An 11104-nucleotide genomic window follows, 5' to 3' on the forward strand; every position below is an offset into this window, starting at 1 on the left:
CAGTCACACAATAGAAGTAATGTAATGTGTGAAAGGCTACATCTGTAGCCTTCCTACAAGAGCTTTCAAGAATGCAACCTGAGGACATGGGCACATCGTGCCAGGGAAACATGCACTGCTATGAGAGCCAAGACTGGGTGGGAGGGTCTCAAGGGCTCTGGAGACATCTGGGAGGCTGTGCGCAGATGATGGCCAGCTGCTGCCTAGTCAGGTGTGTCAGTGTCTGAGGGGCAGCAGGGATGAAGCTGTGGCCCTGCTGACTGGGTGCTTCCCCAGAGTTGCCCTGGCTTCTCCTGGTCACCACTCAGCTAATCCTGGCACCTCACAGGCACTTCCCAAGTTTGTACAATGTCATCTCACAGTTTCGTCTGGGGGAAATGGTGTGTGAGAAGTTGAAATCTTTCAATGACTTCTAAAATAAACATTTCAAATGCTTGTATTAGAGTAACATTTCATGCCCAGCCTTTTTTTTTTTTTTTTTTTTCTTTTTTTTTTTTTTTTCTCCTGTAAGGTGTTCCTGGTACTAGTTAGAACAAATACTTTAAAACCTACAGTAAATAAATTAACCTATAATGCAAACAGCAGTGGTTTGGCTTGCTGCACAGCTGGGTAGGATATCATTAATGTGCTCTTACATCCAGTCTGTAGTCTGCTGCTGAATCTTCAGGTAATATTAGAGTAAAAAAAACATCACAAAGTGACAGTATTACTGACTATTGAACAGCACTCTCAATTATCAAAAATAAGAGACACAAAGAAGTCAACAGACACAAGCTGGAACACAGGAAGTTTCATCTAAACATGAGGAAAAACTTCCTTACTCTGTGAGCACCAAAGCACTGGAACAGGCTGCCCAGAGAGGTTGTGGATTCTCCTTCTCTGGAGATATTCAAAACCCACCTGGATGCAATCCTGTGTGATGTGTTCTAGGTGATCCTGCTTTAGCAGGGGGATTAGACTGGATGATCTCTTGAGGTGCCTTCCAACTTTGATGATTTTGTCGTTCTGTGAAGTGGGCTTTTCTAGGAAGGCAAGTGGCATGTAATTCTGAGGCCACCATCATAAACATAACCTTGAATGCTTCATCAGCACTCTTGGGCTGACATCTCATCCCTGATCACTTTCCTCAGCATAATGCTTCCAGAGCTTCCTTTCCTTGTAATAAAGAAGTCACCGGCATATTTAACCGAGATACTAGAGATGTGGTTTCTGACAGTATGTCACAGTAATATTGCTACGCCTTGTACTAGATCTCTTTTTTTTTTTTTTTCTTCTTTCTTTGGGGCTCAAGACTTGACATTCTTGAAAGTTTTTCTCCCTTTCTCCTGAGGGCAATACGGAAAAGGATCAGTTACAATTGCGGCACTTCTTTCTGGAACTTACCAGGTGTGAAATGTTCTCCTTATGGTCTAGTTAAACATGCTAAACATTTTGTAAAGGTTTTCGATAGATCTTCATATAATCACGTTAATGATCCATTGTTCCTTTCTCTACTTTTTCCTTTTTTTTTTTTTTTTTCCTTTTTCTCATTACAGTTGAAACTATAGAGGAGAAAACAGCAGACTCCTTGCAAGATTTGTACAGAGCCTTGGAGCAGGCCAGCCTGTCTCCTTTAGGAGAACATCGGATTTCCACTAAGCTGGAGTATAAGAAATATTTTATAAAGAGATGTAGTGATCCAGTAGTCAATGAAAAACTGCACCAGCTGCGAATTCTGAAAAGCACTTTAAAGGTGAGATAAAAGAGGGAGGAAAAACCCTGCCCCAGGGTTGGATCGCACTGTCTTGTATTTGGAGATTGTGTGCAGCTGGAGTTCAGGCCAACCCTAATGTGCCAAACAAGCAAGGGAGACATGGGGAAACACAATTCACAAAGCAGAGAAAAACATGCCTTGGGAGAGCAAAGTGAGTGGATCAGTTTTTATTTCGGCACAGATAAGATCTCAGTCAGTTGCTTCTTCTCTAGCTAGTTTCACAGAATTTGACACCAAATTACCAGAGTAGACCTTAATCCTTTTTTTGTCCCTTAACATTTTCATTTACCAAAATACACTGACACTGTGATTGCTGAAGTCTAAAGTTAAGCAAAGCCAGACTTCCAGAAGGGAACAGCACCTTTTGCAACACTTGATTATTTTCTGATTGCTAAGCTTGTCCAGGAAGAATCTTTGTGCTAGCTTTCTGCATAAGCTGATAGAACCATTGCATTTGATCAGTAGAATTGGTTAAACAAATAGATAGTGGTAATGATCAATTTGAAGATTTTAATGGTTATTTTAACTGTTCCACAGCTCATTTAGTCTCCCTGTGAGCTTCTTTGTTTGTTACAGCAGTTTCAGCTCTTTCCTGATAGAGATTTTAGCAAACAATATGCTGGATTTCCCCAGGGACTCTGTTAACTATGTTAAATCACCTCATTGTAAGTCACTAGATAATTGTACAGTGGATTTTGTAACAGCTTTCATAAAAGAGGGCTTTATCAACATTAATTAATTTAGTTTTTCATCACCTAGAGAAGCATTTAAGCAATATTATTTTCATGCTCTGGGGCTCCCATTCTGAAAAAATCTTCCTCATGCTTAACTTTCTGCACTGTCTCATCTCATTGAAGGAAACTACTGCTTTAAGTATTATCTGACTATATAAGTTCTACAGGACTGGAGGCTAGCAGAAAAAGTCAAGATACACCGGCTTTCCACTTGACTTCTACAAGCACAAGGAACAGAAACAAAATCACAGTACTCAGACACATTGGGGCAGCAGGAGGTTCACACTGTATCTGTGCTTTTGTGCTACAGCAGGGTCACTCATACCAAAACTCTGGCTCAATATCAGCAGCTTAGTGCCGTGCTTAATTGTCTGTCTTGTTGGCATTTATGGTACCTGGGCTACGTATTGCCAATGGCTTTCTACAAATGGAGTTACTTTCTGCCAGGGAATTCCAAAAACAGAGCATTCCCTTGACCTGGTGGATGCCTGTTTTCATGCTTCTCTGGGTCTTCTTTCTCTTGGATGAAGCAAACACCATTTGTTTATTCTCTGTCCATGAGCCATATTTTCTAAACCTGTCACCATCCTTGATCAGGCCTTGATAAATCATTCTTAGAGTACTTGACACCAATAATTGAAAACGTAATAGCAGCAAGTACCAAAGGCAGATAACTGCTGTTTCTTGTGCATGGAACAGTCTAGAGTGGCATGTGCTTGTTTCACAATGGCATCATAGTAACTCATGATGAGTTTCTAGCTCCATTCTAGCCCAAAGCTCCATCTCTGCCATACTACTGGTAATCATATCTACTGGTAGCTGCTGCTGTTACTTAATCAGTGATTTTTGCTTTTATCAGTGCCTTTGATTTCTCCTTCCTGAATGCAGCCATTTGCACTGGCCTGTCAGAAGTGGTGTTCTGAACTCTCCTTGAACTCATCCAAATTATTAGTAGTCTGAGACAGCCTTCCAAATGGCTTCCAGCTCCTGTTGTCTGTAGACTTTCTGGCCCATCATCCTTCATGAAAGACCCCTCTGCTCTCTTTCCTGTGATCAGGAAAATCACAAAACCATTTTCCTGCCAGTGAGTATGAGCTACCCAGCTGGTACTGCTGAGGTGTGGGTACCAGCCACGATCTGTGAGAAGCAGGTTATGGAAGTTTAAGCAGAGATACAATAATCAGGAGTCCGTATGATTTCATTTCCACCAATGATTCTCAGCTTGCACCTCTGTATGAGTACTGTAGCAGATGGCATTAATTAGCTGCTGTTTGCAAAGCCTGAAAAATAAATTTCAGCCTACCATTTATTGGTGACATCTCTGACCCTTCTGATCTTCTCCCACCAAAGTGAGCTGACACAGATTAATATTTCCCTTAACATGCTCCCCAGAAAGATTTAACATACTTGCAGTATGGACATGGAAAATGTGAGTTAGTGATGAGGATTGTGAAACCTGTCTGGCAGGGAGGATAGAGGGGACATTGCTGGTGGCCTTACAATACCTACACATAGGAGTAGTACTGGAAACCTGCATCTTAGCTGCATTTCTAAGGCTTAAATCTATTGCTGCATCTAGCTTCCACTGCTTGCAACAACTGTGAGTGTCTGCGAGTCTATCTGAGTTACTCACACCCATACCAGCTGCCTGTCATCTCTTGATAATCTAAACACTGGCCAGTGATTATGATACAGCCACAACCCCTGCCTCCATGGTGGATAAGGAGGTACCAGCAGCTGTTAGGTTTTACCCATTCTAGCCTTCTCTTTGCCACTGCAGTGGGAGGAGGAGGTTGCAGCCAGCCAGCCCATCACATACACTGGATCTTTAGTGAAAAGAACCCATTAATGCAGGGGTCCTTGCACAAGCCTTCGCAATGTAGCACTCAGGTGTCCCCATGACAAGCCTGGTAATAAAGGGTTAGTTCTGCTGGCAGGCGAGAGGCCATCTGTCTGCATCCCACACACCCACTCAGTGTTTCTTCTGCTGATCAAAGAGAGCAAACAGATGGAATTTTGTCATGCGAAATGCATTTTGAGAAATGCAAGCAGCTAATGCAAGCAGTACAGGGCTTAGTCTTTCTTGAGCTGAACAAGGGGTGAGGAGGAGGAGGAGGAATAGAGCCTATTTCTGAGGATGCTGGACAAGGCGTGGGAAGCCCCAGCCCCAACAGGGTGATGTGTGACACCCTGTAGGAAGGCCTTCTGTTTGTGAGCAGTTGTATAGCAGTCAGCTGGCTCCCCTGCTTTTAGGGGCTCTGTGGCTTGCGTTTGCTTCCCCTGTTTTCTCCTTCCACCCATGGGATTGATTTTGTCAGTGATTCATCACTCGCATTGACTCTTTGTTTCTTTCTCTCACAGGCCAGGGAAGGAGAAGTAGCCATTATAGATAAAGTTCTGGATAATCCAGCTCTGACATCTAGAGACTTTCAAGAATGGAAGCAAATGTACCTTGATCTCTTCATGGACATCTATCAAAGCAGCACCCTGAGGGACTCTGTTAATGGCTCGTCTGAGGTTAATGCACTTATAGCCTCCTTAGCACACACTCACTCTTACATTGAAACACATGTATAAAGGTCTCTCTTGTTGTCCATTTGCTATACTCCTGCCCTTTACATAAGTGCATAAAGTAGTTTTTATATAAATATATGGGAGCTCTAGTAAATTCTATTTTAATGTTACTCAGCTGTGTGGAGTAAACCTTCAGTGGTCAACAATACCACATCTTTGATGAAGATTTGTATATTTTATACACTACCAACGCTCTGCTTGTGTTTACCTTCTGTGAAATAATGAACATGATCTTTAGCTATTAAAGGAAAGTATTTTAAAACATTTTTTGGAAGACTCTGGCCTTCATGCAGGAAGTTCTACAAAATAAGGGTTTTGTTATTGAAGGTCACTTTTACAATGGTATTTTATATTATATAATTCCATTTTTGGAGTGCAGGTACTATTTTGGTGGTGGAAGAAAAATAATTTTTATATTTCATGAGAAACTCCAGGAGTTTTCTTACATAACAGGGGAAAAGTGTAATGCAGTGGTTGTGTTTCAGTTTTGTCCAGCATACAAAAGAGTGAAAATCAGCAGACAGAATTTAAGTATCAACAGGTTAGGTCTTATTTCCTTGTGCTTTTTTAAAAGCCTGTCGTTAAGTTTTACCATGAATGCATAGGGATTGTATTCTAAGACCAAATTGTGTGTTATTTGTCTCTTAATCACATTTGGTTGTTTTTTTTTACAAATTAGTCATGGTACTGTCATTTATGCTGCTTTTGTACTGAAGGTATTGGTATAATGTGCAGATTTTGCAAAAGATGTAGACTTTGAACATCCTTGATAGCAGCATTTCTCTTGCCTAGCAAAGCAGCAGTGGAAAAGGTTCCCAATGAAATGCTCTGAATTTGAGAGGCTTTGAAAATTCTCACAATAGAAAAGGAATGAATAGGATTTTTCAAGTAGTCTCTTATATGCCTCCTGAGCTGTGAAATTTGGCCATTTTGTAGGAAGGGAAAAAGAGTGACGGGAAAAGAGCTGAGCACAGAACCTGAAAAAGAACAGAGGAGTAAGAAAGCCTCTGGTTCATTTTTGAAGGGGGGGGGGATGTTTCTGAGTTCTGCTGAGTTCACAAGCCAATTAAAATGTTTTAAACTTCCACAAGATTTGAGATGTGCTGGAGACAACCCAGTGAATATGAGTTGAAATAGCTCTGCAAGAGTTAGGCACACGCCTGAAATAGGAAAGTGGGAGGAAAACCTTAAATCACATATTTACTTTTTATGGGCTTGTTTTTGAAAAGTGATCAGAGCATGACAAAACATTTCTGCTGCTTTTCAGTATTTTGCTGCCTAAGTTAGGATTCACAATGTGATTTAATAATGCTCATGCGAAAGGGAAAAGCTTCCTTTATGCTTATTACAGAGTTGTACTCTTAACCAACTTTAGATTATTGCCTGTGCAGCTCAGTGAATGTACTTTAAACTTTATGAGCTCTGATATTTCCTGGCAGTTATATCCATGAAGGGATGAAGGAAAGGAAAGATTTCTTTTCTCTCCTTCCTTCCTTCCTTCCTTCCCTCCTTCCTTCCTTCCTTCCTTCCTTCCTTCCTTCCTTCCTTCCTTCCTTCCTTCCTTCCTTCCTTCCTTCCTTCCTTCCTTCCTTCCTTCCTTCCCTCCTTCCTTCCCTCCTTCCTTCCCTCCTTCCTTCCCTCCTTCCTTCCCTCCTTCCCTCCTTCCCTCCTTCCCTTCCTCTCCTTTTCTCTTTCTTTCTCCCCATGTTTTTCTCTTTCTTTCTTGTTATTTCATTGCAGGCGGATTGCAAATGTTTTGCAGATTTTGCACAATTGTACAGAAGAGTGGCCTTTCTGTAGCCCATTTTCAGTAATCCTATATTCAAGTCAATCTGGATGACAAATCATGTATTAATGTTTGTATAGAATTTTGGCTCCAGTGTAATATTTGTACCATTAGAAGAATATTGTTTGTATAAACTGGACATTTATTTACTGCATGGTACTACTTGTATATTAAATTTGTGAGGTTTTTGTACGTTTCTCTTAAAAAATGCTTGACTTGAAATGGATTGTGCTATTGTTCCAAGCATTTAGATTCTCTTGCTATTGTTTTACTGGACCAAAAGTAAATATATTCATATAAAAAACTCTTTATATCTGATAAATGTATATGCATATTGTGTAGTTGATTCCTTGTCAAAGCCAAGGCAGTTCAGAAGATTTAGATCTGTTGCTATGCAACAGCTATTCTGCCTGCACTTTACATTAGTAAAGTCAGCTTGATTGCTTTAAAGGTGAAAATTAAACATTACAGTTTTTTAAGCTAGTCTAGTGACAAAGAACGTGTCCTCTCCATTGTGCTGCCTTCTTTTAAGACTATTAAATGTTCTTCTATATATATTTTTATTGTATTAACTCTCAGCCTAAAAAGGGAACACTGTAAAATGAAGTACAATAAATTGCGATTTAAATGAACATTTTTTCCTCAATTCAATTACATAATCTCAAAATGGTTCTGCGGCATCTGACCATTTTACCTGCATTTCACAGATCCATGTACCTTCAAGTAGCCCCATCATCTGTACCTTTGAACACTGCCAACAACACTACAAAAAAGAAGTAAGACTATTGCTGCTTCAGATGTAGGCAGACGCTGAATAAAGACTTCTGAAAACCTTCAGTTACCTCCCTCCCCATCATACTCTTTGATGAAAGTAAACCTTTTTTGACTGCAGGATTCTCTCGTGTACTGGTTCAACAACTGTGAACAATTTTACCATTGTCAGCAGGTACAATAAAGCAGCATATGCTTCTGAGGTAAGTATCAAGGCATTCGTTACAGCAACTCCTGTAACATGTTTCCTACAGTCTAATAATAAGTATACGCGTTCAGCTCGGGCTGTCTAAACTAACACAAGGTTTGGATACAGAAGAAAAGTACTGGACTAAAGTGTGTGTCTTTAAAATAACACAAAATAAGCATCTCAAAGGCATGCTACAAGAAAGGCTGCTCAGAGAGAAGTGGCTTCTATTGGTCACTGTTTTAATTTATGGCCATAACTGAGTCTGCAGAGCAAAAAATCCATCCTTTCTGTCCAGTAATTTCACACTGGTTAGCTAAGTCATTCTTGCCTAGTATGTAAGATATCAAATTATACCTTTTCCATGGCAGTGCTTATTATTAGTTCTCATAGGCATCAATTTTCTAGTCTTTATACAGCTCACTTCCATTTTGCTTAGCCATAGCATAAAATTCAATAGCACTTAACAACAGGGAAAATTACCTCTGATTAAGAAAACAGAAAAGATGGATTATATTTTTTAACCTTTGAAAAAATCTGAATTGCAACACCTATTAATTGCTATCTAGGTATTACTCTTCAAAAGTCAGGGATTATGATTCTCATCCGTCACCTCTAAATGTGGTACTTGCTACACCCTTCCTCAGTGAGATCAGCTTCCAGCTCTATAAATCCCAGCACCTTTTGCTATTTTGGAGCCAGACTTTCGTGCCTGTTTCTACCAAGCGTATGACCTATCAAAGCAAAACCTCTGTCACAGTTAGAACCATTGTAATCTTCTCGAGGACCGCCCTGCTGGCTCATCTCCTGGGATGCTGATCCCACAGTGTGTATGCTCAGCAGTTTGGTGGCCTCTTTTGCTGGCTGTCACTGTCCTGCTCATCAGTCAGTTCAGAGAGCTGCAGAACTGCACACTGCAGCCCACACCAAGGCAAGGGGGCTTTGCAGATCTCTTCCCAGCCATCGTTGTCGATGTCGTAGCCAACCACGTCTTGTGTAGGGACTTCCTGTGAGTTTTGCCATTTCTTTCCCCCGATAAGAAGAGCCGTTTCCTCTACCACTGCCAGGCCATAAGAAAATCGATCATAGATCAATGGCCTTAGCCGAGTCCATTGGTTCTGATCAGGGTCGTATCTTTCTATTTCAGAGAATGGTTCATATAATCCTAAAAAGGTGAAGATGGCTTCTCTGATTGTTGCCATCTGATGCCCAAACCGAGCAATGCTCATCGGGGCTTGTTCCATCCACTGCCCTTCAAGGGAGGTCAGAGAATATACATCCTTACTTGTGTTGGCTGGGTCTGAGTATTTGCCACCCGAGATGTATATAGTGTTTTTGCAAATGGCACTGGCATGGCCATATAACTTGCATGGCAATTCCCTAGCCTTTGTCCATCTGTCCCTGCTGATGTTGTAGACCTCCACTGATGAAAGCAGCGACCCATCCTTACCCCTTCCACCTACGGCAAATATATCCTTGCCTAGGACACAACAAGAAAACTGGCATCTCTTTTCCAGCATGCCCGTGATCTGGGTCCATGTGTTAAATCTCGGGTCATAACGATGGACCTTGTTCGTAACTGATAGGATCTTTTCTGTTTTACCATCACCCAGGGCACTGTTTTCTATTTCCCCCCCTAAGACGTAGAGGAAGTTCCCCACCACACACACACTGTGGTTCTGCACCCTGTCCTGCACCTGCGTGAGAGCTCGCCACTTGTGATTGTAAACGTCGAAGGCCACCACATCAGTGATGAGCCCCTCGCTTGCTGTCCCTCCCCCCAGCAGAATGATCCGAGTTTTCTGGTTTCTCAGAGTGGTGGATTTATCCTGCAGGACAGGCTGTTTGAAAACTGATGTATGGTAATTAATTGCTTTAATGATCTTGCACTTAATACCTGCAGAGAGAGGCACTTCTGACTGTGTGTAGGTTTTTCTCAGCTCTTCCACTGGGATGATGCCGTATCTTATATGCTCTAAAAGGCTGCTTGTGTGAGTCAGCCTGGATTTGTCCTGCTTCAGCCACAGCAGCACAAGATTCAGCAGGCGGGTTTCTTTCACCATAGGGAGATCTGGTGATTCAACCACTGCTAGCAAAGACCTGAAGTTCAGCTCGAGAAGTCCTGACAAATCCAAGTCCAGCAGCTTCCAGAGATTATTGACAATGTATTTTTCTGTTGCTGCTAAGGCATCCGGCAAGTAGAACTTCCTGGCCACGTTGGCAGAGAAGCAGCAGTTTTCCAATGCAAGATTGTTAACTAAATACTGATTGCACAAGCCAATAGCATCAGTAACTTGCAAGTAGCTTGCAGCTTCCAAGGTATCTTCCAGGCTTTCAAAGGAAAGGGGCAACAAAGACGTGTAAATGAAATCCAGGACGTGCTGGAGACCAGTGGGTGAGATGACTTGCAGGTGAATTACCCTGGCTTTAGACTCTTGGGTATAACTTTTGAACATTGCTCGGAAATAGTCGCTGGAGCATGCCAACAAGGACTTGTGTGCAGGAAACTCATTTTCTTTCACTTTCAGCAAAATATCACATAGAAAGCCCTCGGATCTCAGGGTCTGGTACTGGGCTAGCACAGCGGTGCAGTGTGCTTTGCAGTAGGAGAGGAAATAGCTCATGGCAGACAATGCAACACTTTCCCCTTCAGTTATTGAAGCTAAAATGCAATTAGATATTGAAACAGCTGCTCTCCTCAACAGTCATTGCTTGAATGTCCAGCAAACCTCCAGCTGTTAGAGAAAAGGCCCCCCCCCCCAAAGAAAAAAAAACAAAAAACAACAACAACAGAACAGTCTCAATCAGAATCCTGCCCGGCATGGGGGAACTGTTAGTAGATCTGTAGTGAATCCAACATCAAAAGTCTTGGATTGAATGTCCAGCAACCCCCCAGCTGTTAGAGAAAAGGCCCCCCCCCCCAAAGAAAAAAAAACAAAAAACAACAACAACAGAACAGTCTCAATCAGAATCCTGCCCGGCATGGGGGAACTGTTAGTAGATCTGTAGTGAATCCAACACATTCCTTCATAGAAAAACACAGCTGAATGTCATAACAGCTGTAGGATGCTTACTTTTCTCACCTCCGTCGCTTGTGCAAGGATGAATGGTCCACAGTTGTGCGGAGCACTTGCTTGGCTGGCCATCAGGTGACAGATGAGGGAGCTAGACGACAATCCCAAGAAGTGACACTTTGTATCTGCTCAGCCGTCGCCCTCAACTCTTCTTTCTCTGCAGGCAGATCAAATAGATCCTCTCTGGCTGCCACTGCATGGCTCTGAGCAGGCACGGATGAGAAG

The 11104-nt window shown here is 42.0% G+C and overlaps 2 protein-coding genes across 2 annotated transcripts in view; one reads left to right on the forward strand and one right to left on the reverse strand.

Moving 5' to 3' along the window:
- The window catches only part of CNKSR2 (connector enhancer of kinase suppressor of Ras 2), a 184651-nt gene extending 179587 nt beyond the window's left edge, over window positions 1-5064 (forward strand). Inside the window, exons 21-22 of the mRNA XM_009997284.1 lie at window positions 1536-1732; window positions 4849-5064. Of these exons, the coding sequence (XP_009995586.1) occupies window positions 1536-1732; window positions 4849-5064 (413 nt within the window). The remainder of the gene's footprint in view (window positions 1-1535; window positions 1733-4848) is intronic.
- Window positions 5065-8641: 3577 nt separating this feature from the next.
- KLHL34 (kelch-like family member 34) lies at window positions 8642-10429 on the reverse strand. Its single transcript, XM_009997186.1, has one exon. The coding sequence runs from the start codon at window positions 10427-10429 to the stop codon at window positions 8642-8644; it is 1788 nt and encodes a 595-aa protein (XP_009995488.1).
- Between the last annotated feature and the right edge of the window lie 675 nt (window positions 10430-11104).

The sequence above is a fragment of the Chaetura pelagica genome, unplaced genomic scaffold, assembly GCF_000747805.2.
Source record: "Chaetura pelagica isolate M959 unplaced genomic scaffold, ChaPel_1.0 scaffold80, whole genome shotgun sequence".
Taxonomy (NCBI): Eukaryota; Metazoa; Chordata; class Aves; order Apodiformes; family Apodidae; genus Chaetura; species Chaetura pelagica.

Bases quoted from the DNA above. Each gene is read 5' to 3' on its own strand.
- KLHL34 (XM_009997186.1), bottom strand. From the start codon at position 10,429: ATGAGCTATTTCCTCTCCTACTGCAAAGCACACTGCACCGCTGTGCTA.